Genomic DNA, 19239 nt, shown 5'->3' with positions numbered 1-19239 from the left:
AAATTCACATACATTTCTCATCAAGGGAATGAAAGAAGTTAACACATCATTTTTTCTCACAAAATCACCACTTTTGGTGTAAAGCTAAGAGAGAGGCTCACTTTGTACATAGTAGTTCATCAAATGCAAGCAATGTAGTTCATTCAGCTCAGGTAACACCTTGTTCCTTGGCAGAACTGGTTAAATTACTTCTGTTTACTCATGATATCTTGACCAACAAAACGAATTTGTTTCCCAGAAAACCCTCATTTTAGTGATCTTATGCATGGAAAACAAACCATTCAATTTTTACATTTATGCCATGATATTACAAGCAGAATGGTCACCACAGTGATCCACAAGAGGAAACAGGAAAGGACTTTTCAGATGCCAAGCTTGCTGATATTTGGGACCCTTGCCTTTGTAACCTGTAATGGGGAATTCCTTTCCTACAGAGGCAGGACACTGCTCTGCCATGGGAAGCCTGACTGTCAATTGTATCATTTTGCAGATCATGCCACTGCTCCATAATTAATGCTATTAGATAACCACACTATTTGGGATGGGATCAGCTACTTGATGTGAGTAGACAATCAGATTCTAAATGACACTGTTATAAATTCATTATCATAAAAAATTGCCAAGATGCTTGCTTTACTTGAAGTGCTAAATTAGTTTTCTTGCACTGGTAGTATTCATCATAATGCAAGTTTGACAATTCAGGACAACAATTTAATAGTAATGCTGTTCAGTGGAAAGAAATTGTGTTTCCAATTTTCTCACAAAATGAAAAAACCCTAATTGTATTCATTAATAGATTACAGTGAGAGACAAGGTAATTCTAAGAAAAATAACTACATTCAAGAGTGTTGAACTTAAGTGAAAAATTTAATCCTAGTATTTCCAAGTATTCTTATGCTCTAGCTTGTTAAACTGAAGTGTTCTTCAGGGTTTTTTGCATAATAGTAGGTACAACATTCACTCAAAAATCAGCGCTAACATGCCAGTTCAGCACAAGGATTGTCAAACCTACTCCTTTCCCAGCAAGCCTGGTGCTCAACCCTTGAGCAAATGCTTCCATATCCAGTTAGGAGTCTCACAATTATTTGTATGTGCACATCCATCTGTGAGAAAGTAAAGAAATGAGAAATGATGTGACCAAACATTAAAAGTAAGCTCACAGTATGTTTCAACTCTTACATCTGCTCAACTCCATTTTTGGAAATATCAGCCCTTAAGACAGTACTGCTGGAAGAGATGGAAATCTACAGCACTGACCAGTCAATCTTGCATGTTTGGGACAAGTAGATCTTGTTTTTGAAGACAATTCTCTCTACATATCAAAAGTTACTTTATTTTTATTTAAGAGCATCATCCAACATGGCTATCTTTATCTTATTTCAAGGTGATGCTTTTGCAATTAATAAAATTCCTCAACTACCTTGTATCGATTTTTTTTTGGCATGCAATGAAGACTGTGCTATATCCATAGTGATACTTAATAACTGCAAAAACATGTTGTCACTAAAATAATGGATGGAATTTGACTACAGTGTTTATATTTACTGACATCCTCCTTGCTAAAATAGGATTGATGCTACTACTCTAACAACTTCCTAGAAACGGTAGAATAAAGAGGTTGGAAAATCCAAATGATTCAAGTATTCTAAGTCTCAAAAGAAATTTTAAAAGCTAAGTAAACCCAGAAATTCTCTGATTATGAATCCTCGTACAGATTACTGCAAAACTACTAAGTCTTGTATCATTTGTGGTGCACTTTTACACTGAATTAAGCACAATAGTTCATTATTATGACTGCCTTCCCTCTGAAAGGAATGAATGCAAATCTGCTACTTTTTCACAAGAACATCACACAAACTGAGGTCATCTAAGACATATCAGAACATAGAACCATTTTAATATTTCAACTGCCACACAGAGTCAAGTCCATTTTTTGCTAAATCTTTTTTGATTGTTAAATTTGATTCTTGAATAATATATATTTCAACAGCTCTTAAATTCATACATTCTACTTTCTTCCTTTTTTGATAAAACTGTAGTGAGAAACTGCAGCCTTAAGAGGGTAGGTTAAGTAAAGGAAGAGGACGGGCAGGGCAGCACATCATCTCCCACTGGTATTGGCAACAAAACCAACATAAAATTAAGGAAAACAATTTGGTTTCATTAATTTTTCTGGAGCATACATTCTCTTTTCTTCTCTTTCTTTAGAAACACACGAGCCCTTTCAAGGAGGCACAGGGACAATAAAATTATTAAGACTACAGTAGAAAGAAGTTCAGGGTTTGACCAGTATCTAATTCAATCCTTTCAATAACTCAGATTAATATACAATGGAAGGTACTGAGGTATAAAATGCCAGCGAATATCCAGTGGAAAAATAGAACAGACTCCTTAAAACAGTCTCATCAAACCACAGACCCATTTCCCTCCACATGGAAATCTGGCCAATGCTCCATGCTGGGCAAGGAACATCCTGCAAGTTTGGGTCTTGCCTTTAGGAAGAAAAAAAGGAAATTACCACACTAATATCTGTAACAACAACAACAACAACAAAATTAGAAACAAAACACCAACACATAACACCAAAACCAACAAAACCATCCCAGCAAATTCCCCCAAATCTTCCTCAGGAGGAAAAAAATTATATCTATATATACACAACAAACTTTGGAATAGAGACTTGACAGGAACTAGAAACACTATTAGCATCACAGTGGGATACCTCCCAAAAGCCTAGAAATATTCATATTTCTGTACATACACTCATATTTTCAATAGCTTTCCTGGAAGGAAGTTTTTAGGAATGTTAATTCAGTTATGCAGTTATGTCCAGGGAATGCCAACATGATGATAAATGACATGTCACACAGTAAAAAACAAACAGATGAATCTTTTTTTCAGAAAACAGACTCTTATTGTGTTCACCTATCCAGGAATATGAACTATATTAAAGACTCAAGTGTATTTTTCACCTCTATAGATGGATAGATATGTAGGTACATACACACACATATATATATATACACATGTAAAAATAGTAAGAATATTGAAAAAACATTATGTAGCACTCTGCATTTGATACACTTTATTATTTTTGGATCTTGAAAATATACTTTTTAAATGACTTTTCTCTAAAAGAAGGGGCTTTCTAGCTCATATTACTTGGACGCTGGTGCTGTTTACTCTTCCATCTTTTTTGTAAAGTCAGAAGAGATTTCCCTGAGAACTTCAAATAAATAAGATATCCAGCTGCACAAACACTATACATTCTGTTAGATTACTTTGGCTTCCTAAGGAATATTTGACTTTCTCTGGATGTAAATGATTAAAGAGAATCCATCATCTGAAACTGATTGGTGAGCTGTTTAAAGTGGTATGGCACCTCTTCAAAGATGATAGAGTGAGAAATGAAAAGACCATGGTACAATAAAGCATCTCAGCTATCCAAGGGCTTCCAGCAAAATAAGGTAACTAAGCACTGCATCCCACAATTAAGAAATAGTATTTTAATTGTAGTTCCATAACATAGGATCTACACTACATTATTTTTTTTTAAAAAATTCATATTTCATCTACTCTACCCAGGCCAGCAAAAGCTCGGGGTTTCCGGAACATCTATCCATTCATAAACAGAAACTTGAAAAAAGAAATGTGTGGAAAGATAAACCATGTTCTAGAATCCACACAATTTATATTGCTCTGTGAGTTATGATCAAAAAGTGACACAGACTAACAACATTCAATTATGTAATGCCATTACTTTTTACCATTTACCATTCTCATTTTGGGCTCAGGATTTTAACTTTAAGGATCAAAGAAACAAAATCCAACCCTCATCCAAAATTTTTTGGTTTTTTGCTGACCTTCAGATGTGTGGATCATCATTATGCCCAGCTTCTCTGAGCAACCTGTGCCAGGAACTCCCCACCCTCACAGGGAAACAAACCTGCTCTTTATCAGTTTGGAACCATTCCCCCTTGTCCTGTCACTCCATGCCCTTGGAAAAAAGTCCCTCTCCAGCTCCCTTGGGGCTCCTTTAGGTACTGCAAGTACTAAGGGCTCCTCTTCCCCAGGATGAACAACCCTCAAAAAAGACATTTTGGGATTGTTTTTCTGTAAAAAGTGATTAAAAACTCATTGCCAGTTTAAAAATCTCAGTTATTCAGAGATAAAGTTTGAGCATCTTTCGAGAATGCAACAGTTCACTGGATCATTATACAAGAACCACAGCACATTGACTTTGCTTTGATTACAGTTACCTCGTTCATAAAAATTTTATCTCTATTACCTTCTAGTTACTAAAGCAAATAAATAATCCTGTGATTTATGTGCCAGCTTGTTAACTACGGAGGTCTGCACTGTACTTTTATTCACAACAAAATGTGTAAGTGACCTTGCTCAGGCTCACAAATGAGGAGCTCTGAGGTCACAGGGAGGGTTGAGTGGCCTCACCTGCAGCACCTGGAGGATCTGAGGTGACAAGGGAGCTCAAAAAAGCAAAAATCAATGGGGGACTCTGGGCACACTCACATTTGGTCTTCAGCAATGCACAGTTTAATACAAAGCACCAATTTTCACTGCTTGCCAGGTCACAAAGATTAGGCAGAAAATACAGGATTTTTGTTTACCAAACCTTCTTAAAATTATTCATATAACAATATCTACCATAATCTGAGGGCAGATTAAGAGTGGACAAAGGAAGACCAGCAGCAAAGATAGAATAACCACTTCAGTTTATAGTTATGTTAAGATCCAGGCCAGAAAACTCCAAAAAACATTCAGACCATTGCTGCCGCTTTCCCAAGTTAAGGCATGTGTTGGCATTAGCACTAAATAAATGCATGAAATATAGAGGCAATCTGTTTCAGCTTTTAAAAAAATCATCAAGACTTAATTTCAAACTAGATTATTCCCAGCAAAAGTTACTGTTGGTGGCTAAAGCTAGTAAAAGCATGAAATATGCATGTTTATAGACTTGGGGTCTACAACTCAAGTATGTGACGTACCCAGACAGTTCCTTGCAGTGTATTTCCCCTTACATTCTCCTTCCCAATTATTTGTCACAAAGCTCTGTGATAAATTCTTCTGCTGTTTTCTTAGCAATGCTTGTCAAAAAATATTAGATTTATGTGAACTACACAAGAAAATATTTTGTGTGTGGCCACAAAACCAGAAGCGTCACAAACCTGTATAGAACCAGAGCTTTAACATGGCAGCAAAGCAGCGCACACTCATTTTGAGAGACCTTACTTCCAATCAGTCAGAAGAAAGGGAGGCCAAGAGGCTGTACATATAAATCTAGAAGATTTTCTAATGCTGTTTTATTATTAAATTAGCTATTTTCTTCCCTGACAAAAGAGAATAAAACCATGCACTGTGAAAGCACAGATTCCCACAAAGAGAACCTTTTTCCCCCCACAAATTTCCACATCTTTTTGGAATAACTGACATCAAAAAAAGAGATTATCTGTACAGCAACATGTAAAATAAATGTGAAAATCAAAAAAGGCCCAAAACTACAGAATTTCACTGCCTAGTATTTAAAAAAATTATCTTTTTTTTTTTTTTTTATGGTCTCTTCAAACTCAGTTCTAATTTTAGTCATCTTTACCCATGGAGAATCAAAACCTTCCTTATTTTCAGTTGTTGCAGTAGTTGATCAATTTTTGAGCAACGAACATAACTCATGATGTTTCAGTATGAAAAAGGTCTCAAGAATACTACCATAAGGATGAGGCAAATTCATAATACTGAGTATATTGATGACATAAAAAAACAAAGGTAAATGGATCAAAAAAAAAAAAATCAAAACTGAACATCCTGTTCAGCTGTTTCTGTCGGAGTGCAACACCATTCCTTTCACCCAAGCACCTCAACAGTCATAACAGAAATTTCCTTCCTTATGGTTTCTCAAATACATTCTGAGCAGATCAATGCTGCACAGCACCTCAGAGACTCCACAGCACTCCAGGTGCACTTCAGCTCCAAAAGTGATGGCAAGTAAAAGAGAAGAAATAACAATAAGAAAGGGCTTTTTAAGTCTGAAAATATAGGGAAATATTTTCTAATTTAAACGTAATTACATGTAATATAAAACATCAAGGACCAAATATTTCCCTGCCTTGCAGCCCACATACTTGACAAAGCCTGCTGAAATTCTGCAAGGATCTGGCAGGGAGAAGAAATTCCTTATTTTCTCCACGAAATTACAGGACAAAACCAGAGTTGCTCCACAAACAGCTATGGGGCCGTGCTGGACACAGCAAATTCCATGGCCACTGCTGGCCTTGAGCACCATTGTGGTCACTGCTGTCCTGACCTGTTCACTTTGGCACAGGGATAGGTTTCCATAGAGACTTTCCATTCCTGTGGTGTAGGTTACAGGGGACAAATTTACTTTGCCCTTATATTTCATGCTACAATTATTTTAGCAGCAAGTTAAAGTATGTATCAGTTAAATGTAAGTTTGATAATAAAACAGCTTATATTACATTTTATTGCTGGATAGGACACACAAAATGATCAACAACTACTTTGAAGGCATCTCTTTACAACAAATCAAAATGTTCTTCCACATAAGCTTTCTTTCCTTTTACCCAACTCGGTCAATTTTAAATAGGAGTTTTGTGAAAGGAAGCAATCAGGGTTCAAAGAAATTATCTTCCCTCTGTGGTACTGGAGGTAAGGTCCACAAACCTGCATGTTAAAAAGGAGAGCTGCGGCTTAGCATCACTTGAACATTTACACTTCAGGCATTAATCCATAAACCAGGAGAGCTGCCCATGTGATTTGTTCACTCACTCCAGCTGCTAATATCCAGTAGGTGCCTATTTCCCTTTCACTCTCCCATCCTCTTTCACTTCCTGCCCAGAACTCAATCTGAGAAAAGAAACTGTCGTGTTGATCAAACCTGAACTGTGAGGCTCTTTCCAAAAAGAGCTGCCTCTTGCTTTTCAAGAAACCCCAGTGCATTTTCAGCAGTGTTTTGAGGAAGGAAAGAGAGGCCAAATTCTGTGCTGGAACATGCTCATACCCACCCTGCCCTTGGGGCTGAGCAGGACCAGCTGAGGGCAGAATCTGGCCTGAACTGTGAATTCAGAACTGGAAGCCAACATCAACTCAACAGCCCACACGGATCTTTGGACAGCAAAATGTTTGCTTGGAGGGGGAATTCTATCCCCAACTCTAAGGGTATTTCCAGCTCCTTCATCAATGGACAGGGGAGAGAGCAAAGAGGTGATGAGGCTGCAGGGCCTCTTTTGGGCTTCTATCAAAAGCAAACAGATGTGATCATTAGGTTGCAGTCACTCCTGTAGATGCAGATTGATTTCTTGCCAGAATAACATTTCTGAGTTGATGTTAGATGTGCACGGAAATCATGACATGAAATTTAAATTCAGACACTTCCAACTTATGGCAAAAGCAAAGCCAGTGAAGTCATTTGAGGCACTGGGGTTTCCTCCTCCCTGTATGAACACTGCAACACAGGGCTACTGCCTCAAACACCCCTGGGAAAATATCACAGTTACAATAATTCATGGGTTTATAAAAAAATTAGACATGCATAAGACTTTTGGGCCCTTAGAAATATTCCTTATAATTCTCAACAGCAATATTTTTAATACAAAATCGAGTTCTGGAAAGTTACTATCTTTGGGGGAGAAGGAAGAAATCAGAGCCCTTCAAGTATCAGTCTCTTACACAGTGAAAAATTAAGGGCAGAGTTGTCTTACTACATCTAACTGCTTTTAAGGGTGACAAGTTGAGCTTTTATAAATGTAATTGATATCTCAGCAACAGAACCAATGTTTTACTCCCAACCATTAAAATAGGGTAACACATCTGCTAAAACTCCAACACAATGGCTGGCTTTGCACTGCAACAGGAAATGTAACCCAATAGTCTCAGAACTTCCCAAACCCCAGCCATTCCTTAATGTAAAATGATTTGAAAATGCAGCTCACTGAAACATCTGTTAAGCTCTTGCTACTCTAACACATGATACTCTTTCTGTTCTGTTACCTGCCAACAAAAATATTTGGGTCTATGTAAGACTATCACAAGTGTGTGATAATGGCACTCTGCTTATAATTTTATATGCCTTTGTACACTGAAAATCACCTGGGGGTGACACCAGATACCACACTCCATGTAAGCTCGAAACCTACAATAAATATATTTAACTTTAGTCTTGTATGTAAATAATGACAAATCAGATGGGTTCTGAATGACTAGCATTATTTAAAACAAAGAAAAAAAAACAACTCGAACTTTTTTTGAGTCAGTTTTTGAAGTGAGAGGGAAAGAGAGAAGAGAGTAAAAGAGGTAGAAAGAAAAAAACTCAAAACCCTAGAGTCTTAGATCAAACCAGCTAAATATAAGCATGGCTTACGAAGTTACCTTCAAAGCTTCTCTTCCAATTTGGTTTTTACAGTGGCCACTTGTTTCAATTGACATTTAATTATAATCTAAGCATCTCCAACTCGCTGTGTAACTATTTAGTGGTAAGTAAAAAACAGCCCTTTTGACATTAGTAGAGCCACTCCAATAATGAAATGGCAATTCATTTGCAACTATTTCTTTCTACAAAATACTTCTTCTAAATTTCTGTGTAGAAATCCTTGTGGATTTTACATTTCGAGGGGAAAGAAAGGAATAGTCTTCAGTTTCCATTGCTCTACTTCAAACTACTTCCTGGATACCACAATAATACAAAAATGCCTTAAAATCATGTATGCGCAGCTGCAGTTTCTGTGTGTACATGCATATACACACACACACATATATAGATAGATAGATATAGATATATAAAAGACTCCAGGAGCCCAGTAACCCAGGGCAGAGCAAACAGTTTAAAGTGCCTCCAGGAAGGATTGTCCTCTCCACACACCAAAATGCTCAGCAGCTGAAGCTACAGCCTTGGAGACCAAAACAGGTCCAGGCATTTCTGTGTGGCTCCTTGTCTGGGCTGGCCAACCTCCCCTCTCCCCACACAGCCTTGTCTCCAATCTCAGCTCCAGGGATGGGCCCAGCTCAGCTGGAGCTACTTTAAATGCTGCTGCATCATGCTGCATTGTGCAATGCAGACATCCTTGGAAAGCTCAGGGACGAGCAGCTCACCACCTTGGGACTGCAGCTGTAAAGCTTTGAGATCACTCCCAACATTCTGACCAAAACACTCATCTGAACTCCAGGGTAGCTGCCACAGAAACACAGAAAGGAAGCCCAGAAAAACATCCCCAATAAAGTCTATACTGGGTTGATAACAGCACAATCCCTAAAAAAGAAGCAGCAGCAGCAAATCATTTGCTCCCTACAAGCCTTAAAATAGAACCTCTTACACTGATGATGTTGAGAATTTCAGCTCAGCTTGTTTGCATACCCAGGAAGGGGCACTTTTCTAGTTTTACTGGCTGTTGAAACATTGGTAGAGTTCAGGGGAACATAATTCATATCAGAATCTGAGTTGTAAAACTGATGCTTAACCTCGGCCTATACCCTCCATCATGACATTCAGATAACCTCAGTGAAATACAAACATGAAGGACTTACAGAAGTGATTTGGGTTGGACCAGAGTGCACTGTTATTCAGTGCTGATATCTTTGTCCTGTATTTTGTATTCTCTTATATGTAATACTCACTAATAGACACTATTTAAAAATCTATCAATTCTTTTAAAGAATTCAAAATTAACATCAGTGTTTTATTTTGTTCCTTAGAGGATGAGATTCCCTGAGCAACAAACACAAAAGGTTCCCTTTGTGAAAATATGTCAGAGTAAATAAAAATAACAATTCATAAGCATCCACAGACTGGATCCTTTTCACAGGATTTTGATAACATTCACTTACACATTCTCAGGAGAACTTAAGAATTTGTTTTACAAACAATCCCTAACACAGCAGAGACCTGGTTTTATAGGTCCTGGTCACAAAAACATGCTGTTGAAAGATATTATTACTCGACCCAAGGTGCCAGAGCACTCACATATCAATCTTGTGGACATAAATAGGCTTTGCATATGTACAGACTGCAAAATGCAGCCAGAGGTTGGAGGTGTGAGGGCTCTCCTTAATGAGACCTGGTCAACACTGGAGTGTTTATATTTTTTCCCCATGGTCTTACTGAAGATCCAGTATTTTTCTTTTATGGACACATAATCCGATTTTTGAACACCCTCTGTTTTCCACACATGTTATCCCAGTATAAATTAAGATTCTGCAATGGTATGGATCTTTTCATTTCCCTGGTTCATAGAAGCAAACATTCAAGGGAGACTCCTTCTCCCTGCTCCTCTTTTTGGGAACACCCTTCCTGGTCAGTGAAAAAGGAATGAAAAACAGTCTACAGGTTAAAGGAAACCAGTTCTCAATGAAGTAAATGTCATTCTCTGCCTAAAAAATACTTTGGACTCATAATAAATAATTGGCTCAGTGGTTCAAAGCATCAAAGTAACCCCTCCAAGTGCTGGAGGTGCTGCAAATTCTTACATAATAAAGACTCATAACCTTGGCGATGAAGAACTGCAAAGCCTTTCATTATGTCATGGTTCCAGTCCAAAGTCCAACGGAGACAAATGGAAGACACCCATTGTCTTCAGCACTTTGTAAGAATCAAGAAAATTGTTGGGTTGTTGCTTTTTTTTAAATATGAATGAAGGTGCTTTTACCACTGAAAGCACTTTCCCTCTGCCATTAATAACATCTGTAGTATCTTTTCTAACTAGGGCATCTGTTTACATAAAAAATGCAGTCAACATATTCCACTTAAACGCCAAAGCAATTTTTTTTGAAGTGTTACGTATCCTGAGCACAGAAATAACTCTAGACTATCCCACACCTAAGACATAGGATGTACTTAATCACAGTGAAAATCATATATGCAAACAAGGTCACACACTCCATCTTAGAAGGTTCCTTAACAGAAGGCTGACAAAGTAGATCTTAGATGGTTCAAGAATTCTCTTCTAGAGCACTGTCTTGGCAGGATTTTTGCCATTAAATTCAGGGTCATGGTTATAAAAGGGAAGAGGTAGATACATACAGCTGGATTTTCACAGCTCTTCTGCCCCGATTTGAAAAAATGGAGATGCACAAAATACTTTAAGGCATTCACTTACCATGGACTTGGTGAAAGGCCGAGCCAAGGTGAACAGCAGAGTGTACAGCCACCAGTTGCGATGAATGGAGGAATAAATCATATTTCCAGGATGGACTGAGTTGGATGTCACCCCGTGGGGAGCGAGGCGTCGGTTCAGCTCGTTGGAGAACAGGATATTGCAAAGCTTGGAGCGGTTGTAGGCCAACATAGACCAATATTCCTTCTTGGATGGAGAAAGCAGGCTGAAATCAAGCTTTCCAGAGGAGTCTTTAATTTCTGTAAATCTGAGAAACAGTAAATAGGCCTTAGATACCCCAGAGTTAATTTCACTCTCATTAAGAACAATATAAAATGTAGACAGAGTAGATCCTGGCCAGAACCAGCATAAAACAGCAGCTTATTTAGCAGCTGAAAGCATCTACTGAAAATTGCCTGAGACCCAAGGAACAGTCCCATATAATATGGCAGTAAAATTATTGGATCATTATAAACAGCAAACAATAAACAAAAACAACTCAGAAAACACGTTGATGGTTTAAAGACATTGTATGCAATTTACAAATCACTTTATTTTAAATTAAAAAAAGAAAAAGATTTTGCCATATATCCATGAAAGCATGATCAGCTTGGAGGAAGTAATGTAGGATAAAATAACTCTGCACTAAAAGCAGAGCAACCCAGCATCTTTTCTTTTCCCCTTCTTCCCATCCCCTGATCATTTCATCCAGTGCTCACACAGAGCACACTTGCATTTAAGTGTTCAAGTAACTATGGATGAGTCTCACTGCCTCTTAAGCTCTTTTTTAGATTAAAAATTGATGAATATAAAGGGGTTATAACCTTGGTAACTTGCCATCAATAGTCTTATATGTTTAAAAGATAAATGTAAACAAAGCCAAAATGAGCTCTGGCAGAGCATAATGTTTTTAAGTATACCCATGGCATGGCTGAACACAAATCAAAGTAACTAGTTGACGTTTTTTAATTGGGTCTGACAGAGTCATTAAACACCAGCTGTTTGTTATTAAAAAAAAAGGAAAGAAACAAAGTAGTGAATGTTCTAAAGACATTTAGATGAAGAAAAGGAAATTTCCATAAAGTATTTCTCCTCCCAGTTCTTACAATTTCATTTATTAATTTACTTATATCTTAATATTAGAAAATAATACCATTTAGTTACAGATCTATCTTTCATTCAGAGGAGCTACTAAAAATAAAAAGGATTTAGCAAGCTCTTTTTAGTACTCGGTTTTCAGAATCAGCTGGGGAGAACAGGGATAAACATAATTATAGTACACACTAGAAAAATGTTTTAAAATATCTATACTAATTTTGCATCTCATGCCCAGAAATGAAGAGATCAGCTGGAATTTCTACATTCATTCTGTGAGCAGAATTATAATACACTCAGAGAAATGCAATGCAGTATTTGAACTCAAGAGGAATCCAGGATGTTCTGTGTCTTGCACAATTAGCCCTTCAATTTCAACAACAAAATTTCTCTTTCATAATTTTCAGTTAGATAAAATGCTTTTCTGAAATTAAGAGGACTATTCTGGGAGGAATTTCCTATATTCATTCCACAAGTAATCACTTATGACACCAAAAATAATCTATAAATATAACTCTTTGTGTGTTACTGTGTAAAGGAAACACGGTGGCATATTTTGAGTCCGGTCCTGCAAGTGTGCTTATGTGAGTCAATCTCAGTGAATTCAGGGGAATAAGGGCTGTACATTCTGTACATTCAAGTTAACACCACAGAAATAAAGACAGAAAGAAAGTCAACCTACTTATTATTCTGATTTTAATATGATGTGCTTAAAGTACCCAAAAGCTTAATTTAAACAGAATTCATTTGTGCTGAATTCAGAGATGTAACTAGAAATGAACAAAGAACCAAAGAGGGAAATAAATATTTTGCCTTGGAGCAGTGCAGGATAGCATTTTCTGCAAATATGGGACTTGATTTTTCCCCTAACAGGGGGTCTTGACTCCAGCAAAAAGATTCAGTCAAGGTTTATGGAAGTAATTAGATACCAACACTTCTGTTTTATGACATGGTTTAAGGCTCAGAGCTCTCAAGTAGGTCAGAAAGAACGACCACCTAATAATACCTAACTAACTCCTTACATAAACTTCTTCCCATTAAACAGACTGGGGGGTGGGGAAAGCACAGTTATTTACAATGATCAGTCTAAGTGATAAAAGAAGCTGCAAGACTCCTTAGAAAAAGGAAATTTGCTAGTTGTGTTAAGTATTTTATTCAAACAGAGACTGTAACTTATTTCCTTACGGGCTCCTGTCAGCCTTGGCTGATCTCTCTGACTTAGCAATGAGCACTTTCAAAATGGTTTCAAAAACAGAGATAAAGATGTCCAGAGATGAGAGTCCTGGTCACACGCAGCACTTAATGCAGTAAAAAACAAAGATGTCATTTAAAATACTTTCAGAGATACAAACTTACATGGGGTAACAAGCAGCTGACAATTCAACATAATCTCCCATTAAATAACAGCTCATTTATACATATCCCATTGTCCCCTCCACATCTGGCAAGTGATTGGAGCTGGCAGATTTATTTCTAGAGCTATCTTGCCTGCCCTGCAGTAGCTGCCCTCACTCCTTACAGGACTCTGCTACTTGCTTTCACAAACCTGGTGTGATTTGCAAAGATAAGGATGTCCAGATTTTGTTACCACCTAATTACTAGACATTTCATGTCTTTTAACAGTGGGGAGGATTATTACTGGCATTTTCTATTGCTTCCTTTCATTTCAGCCATCATAAATTTAAAATGGCAAAAGTAAATCTATCTGCAGTGTGTCATTTATACCATAAGCCCCTGTGTTTGGAAGTGATAAAGGTTTCAGCCCGACCCTTGGCTGGTCTCTCTCTACCAGGTCCCTGGGGTTACATTTTATGGAAACATGATTAAAAAAAATAAGCTTCATTCTGGGTCACTAAAACATTTCAGAAATATGAAGACAGGGAAGAAAAAAAAAAAAGGCACTCTCACATTCTTCCTTTTAGTTCGCTAGAGCTGCTGCACAGGACCAAAAGTGAAATAGAAATCAACAGTAATGTTTAAAGCTGGATGTTATAGGCTTGATCCTGCAGTCCTTGAACTAAATCAGCAAGGAGTAAGTGGTTGGTGCCCAGTAAAATTCAGAACTGGGGCATTCATTTTGCACAAGGAACGTTATTTAAATCAAAACCATATTTTCAGTTATTAACACAAAAACACAAGCACATCTGAAATAAGGCAAACCTCATCAACATCTTTTTTACCAACGACACTTTTTCTGGCAGTAGAATAGATGAGCATCTAACATTTTAATTAAAAAATTTACCAAAAGAGGCATAGCCAGATTTGTAATATGTATTAACTACACTACTTCCCATTTTACAATTATACAGCTAATGTCTGCATTGAATTCCCTAATTTCTCATTATAAAACAACTGGATTTCATCTAGCAGTTTTTAATTGCATTGTTTCTCCTGCTAAAATATCTGCACATTCTTTTTGCTAAGATATTGAAGTTGTTGAATGACAAATCAATATAGGTCATGCCATTCAGATTTAATCAATTATTATTCCATCTCCTCACAAAATCAATGAGTGGTCTGAAACGCAGCGAAAATCTGCATTCACACAAAGAATGATCAAAAAAATATCTACATACGGTTATAGAACTAGAACATGCTTTATCCAGCAACAGAGCCAAATCCAGAAACATCCACAGGCATTAGTAATGCTTCTATTTTTAAAAAGATTATTCAACAGCAAAAGCTTGAGAGGAAGGACCTTCATTTTCAGAAACTTCTGTGGTTCTGCCCAAACTGTTTCATGCTCTAAGGATTAAAGATTCCAGCAAAACCAAAGTTAACATTCACCAACCTGTGGGACTCAGAAGACACCACGACAACCCTGGCAGGAGATGACTGGCGTAGAACATCTTCCAGAAGCTGGACAAGGTAGAAATGTCCCAGGTGGTTCACCTGGAAGGTGGACTCCAGGCCATCCTCTGTCAAGGACCAGGGAGCACCAAACACAGCAGCGTTGCAGATCAGGATGTGGAGGGGCCTGAGAAAATCAAAAGAGGACAAAGAAATCTCAATTAAATAAGAGTAATTACACCTATCTGTGAAGGGGGTGCTGGTGTGAGGGATTTGGCTGGCTGGTTTCTGTGGGAAGGAGCTGACTCCAGGTGGTTCCAGCAGCTCCACTCAGGGTCCAGCTGAGCCCCATAGTGACACACCCTTGGAGACAGGGTACAGAATAAAAGGCAAAATGCCACACAGCACCATCACTGCTTTCCCATTTGCCAATTGGGACACCTTCTCCATCTGGAGCATTTAGAAAATAAACTTTTCCTGGGGGAGGAGCAACTCCTACCACTTTCTTGTATGGGGTACACGACACCTGCACAATTGGTAGGGGACAAGTGACTAAGAAATAAAGACACAATGTAAAAGTGCACATGTACACATTTTATACTCCTGCAGCTGATGAAGTATGCTGTAAAAAAATGCAAGACTGAGATGGAAAAATAAAAACATTTTCCAGAAGCTGTATTCTTTGGTGGAAAATCTGAACACAATATACATATGAGAGCCTTGAGACAGAATCCTTCCTCACTGAACTCACCTAACCCAGTTTAAATAGAAATGGCATGATAAAGGAACTTGAAATGAAAGGGTGAGATTCTACCAAACTAAGCTAGAAAAGAACCTAGGCTGGCACATACCTCTCTCATTCAAAAAACAGGTCCAGAAAACTTCAAATTCCTTGAGGTCTCCAGGGTAATCTCAGGATACCGCACCTTGCAGCCTTCCCAACCTCCACAGCAAGACCAAGGACAAATGCCCTTTCTGTTCTTTCTTGTCTTTTTCCAAACCCTTATGAAACACAGCAAAGTCTCTGGTGCTCGGACCTCAGATGGATCTGCATTTGCTAGATTGCATCATCTCTGAGCAAACCTTGGCACTGGCAGCGGGTTCTTGCCCTTGAGTCAGAGCCTGATGCAGCAGACCTCAGCAAGCTCTACCTGAGCTGAGGACCTCAGGTTGGAGAGCCTGCAGCTGGCATCCCTCACCCTGATATATTAAATTTGGAAAAGTCACACAAAATAATGACAGCCAAAAATTCCTGCACTAACACTTGTGATGTCCTACCACCAGAATATTAAGATCTGTCACATTTGTTTAGCCTATTCCATCCTATTATGTCTTTACTGCAATCCCATGAGACAAAATCAACACACAAATTAAACTCTAATTCTGAAGGTAATAAATAAAGCACTATTAGGAAAAATAACTGCTTGCTCTCTGTCCTTCTCAAGTGCCTCCTCACAGCCCTACACACACAGACACAGAGTCAGAACCTTTCCCCACATGACTGAAGCACATGTATACTGCAACTCCGAGCATCTGCAGAAGGAATTCTGGAAAATAATGTGAAACATGAAGCCCCAGGTTGTCAAACAAACCTAAGTAATTATATTCCTTCAGGCATGTTTCAAAGCACCAGATTTTGATAGCTCAGTTTTCAAAAAAACATTTCAGGGGGAATCAAACACACCTTAGCTGAATACTGAAAGAAATGCAGAAGGATGGGCATAAAGAGTAGGCTGTAGTTTCTTATTAAAATAAATTTCGACTTCCAGCCTATTGGGAAGTTGCCAGTGTAGTGTGCTTCAATAAGAAGTTAACAATCTATTACCTGTTCCTCTGCCTACTTGGAAAATAGTAACCAAAAGCTCCAGAAGCAGAGTGAAACATCTGTGCACTCTGAGAGCTCAGTGTCTGAAGTGCTGGGTTTCTGATTTTCCTTTTGGGCAGTGACACCCATACACAGAATATCTGGGCATACATACTCTACCCACAGAAGAAACTGAAGATAAACAGGGACTGTCCTTACAAAGGCAAAGTTCTTTCTGTTCAAACCAAATGGCAAAAAAAGGCAGCTCTTTGATCTTTGCAGCCTCACTCAACACAGCACAAGCAGGATATTCACTGAGTTGTGCAGGATCATGTTCTTTAGAAGGTAACAGATCTTTTGAGGCACTTTTAATCAAAATTATTTAAACCAGAGTTCATTTTGCCTCTTTTGAGATGCATCTGCCAAAAAGAAAACAAAGCTGCTTGAAGCTTGAGAGGGCATGGAACTTTGGATGATTCATCACCTCTTATGAGACTTTATGAAAAGCTCCAGCAAGAATTAATTTACAAATTTGTACATCTGATGGGAAAAAAGGAACAAGTTTCTCCAACACAAATGCAATTTTTGGTATAAGAGCCTCCTGTATAAGAACTGCAGCACATGCATGCAGCAGCAATACCAAAAATACCATCAGCACTCCCTCCAAAACAAATATGACACTTTTTAAAAGATCATCATTCTATTTGATAATTGTTATGTGCACTAGGAAGTAACATATCACAGACAGAAAGGATTCATATATTCTACCTATCCAAACTGTAGTATCCTTAATTATTAATAATTACCCAATAACTACCAGAAGGGAAATACACACTCTATACTTAAATCTGTCAGTTCAATTCATTTAAAAGAAGATTCTAGAACTATAAAATTATAAAGTTTAGTCATTTTTTAATTTTTAGGCCATTTAATTGGATTTTATAAAAGAAATAAAATTATGCTTCACTCCATTTTATGAGATTTGTATTTTTCAAAGTCAATTTCTCATTTTTTCAAAGCAAAAGTAAATTAGATTTAAGAGACTGTAAAATTAACATTATTTACAATATTTTATTGTAAAAAATCTGTGAAGAAATAGAAAAATAAATACAAAAATATTTTAAAGAGTTATCATATTGAAAAGTTTGTTTCAGATCCCCTTTTAAAACGCCTTTATTTTTAATTAGTACTAGATGCTAAATACAAAAGGATTTTTTCCTAGATAACTCCACAGAAAAGAAACCTAAAGGGTTGTATGAATAGACACGGATGTTGTGCTTCATTTCAGCTCAGAAAAAAGCCACCTCTCAGATTTGGATCCACGTCCAGTAAGCTATGGGTGTCTCTCGTCAGACTGCTAACAAAGGTCCAATTACTGAAAATTGTCATCTAAGTTTTTGTGACCCGGCCATTTGCACACCAGGAAATGAATGAGATTACCTGGGTAACAGCCACTGTGCAGTTATGAATTTCAGCCACAGATGACAGATTCTAATCTCAGTGGTGCACAGCTCTGTGTCACTGAACGTATCATTATGCAGGGACAAAATTTTTAAGATACGTGACAATTCACACCACACATCTGGCACCGCAGCTTTGCTTTATGACAGGAGTATTTTCAAGTGATAGCAGAACTATGACCTTGATTTCACAAGTTCATTAAAAACATTGCTGCAATCTGTGTGAGGCTTCCTCCTGAGCCCAAGGGGAAAAAAAATCCCCCCTCGGTTTAAAATAGTTTGTAATTCTACATCAAAGGCACAGCTAAGGCCAACAAAGGATGTCAGCAGCAAAGAAAATTTTCCATAGTGTTTACTCCTGGTATCAACATGACCAAGTGCTCCCTCTAACCATGACACCCATGAGATATTTTTGGAAATGCTACAGCTAGGACCCTGCAGAGTGTTATGAAAATTTGCCTCTATGTCTTCTTAAAATGTCTTCAGGCAGTGACTTACATCCCACCAAGGGAGCTAACGTGGGCTACCAGTGCCATTTAGGTGGACACTAGGACCTGATTTGCTCTGTTATTTCAGGTAGTCACTGCTTCTTGAGACTCAGGAACAACCTGCTCCAACTGGAGGGTACCCAGCAATCCCAGAAAAGCCTCACTGTGCTGATAAGTGTACCTACAACTTAGTGAAAGTTTAAAAGCATGTAGAATCAGCCAGGACAACCTTAAATGTGAATACCTGAGCTGAAATGCAGCTAATATTCTGTGCACTTCACAAAGCCTGTGATACTTCACCAACCTTTGCACTGGGGAAGTCATTCAGATCTCACATGCTGTGCACAATTCACCATTAGGAGCAACTAAGCAATCCAGCTCCTCTGCACTATTTGGAAATACAGTAAGTGAATACATTAGAGAGATACAGAAATTAAATTGTTGCTATAAATCAGTCAGTTATGAAATTTAATAATCAATTTGTT

The 19239-nt window shown here is 37.9% G+C and overlaps 1 protein-coding gene across 7 annotated transcripts in view; it reads right to left on the bottom strand.

Moving 5' to 3' along the window:
* WWOX (WW domain containing oxidoreductase) overlaps positions 1-19239 on the bottom strand; it is a 485118-nt gene that overhangs the window by 361597 nt on the left and 104282 nt on the right. For all 7 annotated transcript variants that reach the window (XM_068203073.1, XM_068203074.1, XM_068203075.1 and 4 more), the window contains exons 7-8: positions 15004-15189; positions 11121-11385 (exon numbers count right to left, since the gene is read on the bottom strand). In XM_068203073.1, coding sequence (XP_068059174.1) covers positions 11121-11385; positions 15004-15189 — 451 coding nt within the window. The remainder of the gene's footprint in view (positions 1-11120; positions 11386-15003; positions 15190-19239) is intronic.

The sequence above is a fragment of the Anomalospiza imberbis genome, chromosome 12 (genome assembly GCF_031753505.1).
Source record: "Anomalospiza imberbis isolate Cuckoo-Finch-1a 21T00152 chromosome 12, ASM3175350v1, whole genome shotgun sequence".
Classification (NCBI taxonomy): Eukaryota; Metazoa; Chordata; class Aves; order Passeriformes; family Viduidae; genus Anomalospiza; species Anomalospiza imberbis.
Note: the sequence above shows the minus strand (reverse complement) of the source record. Positions and strands in the feature narration are given on the sequence as shown.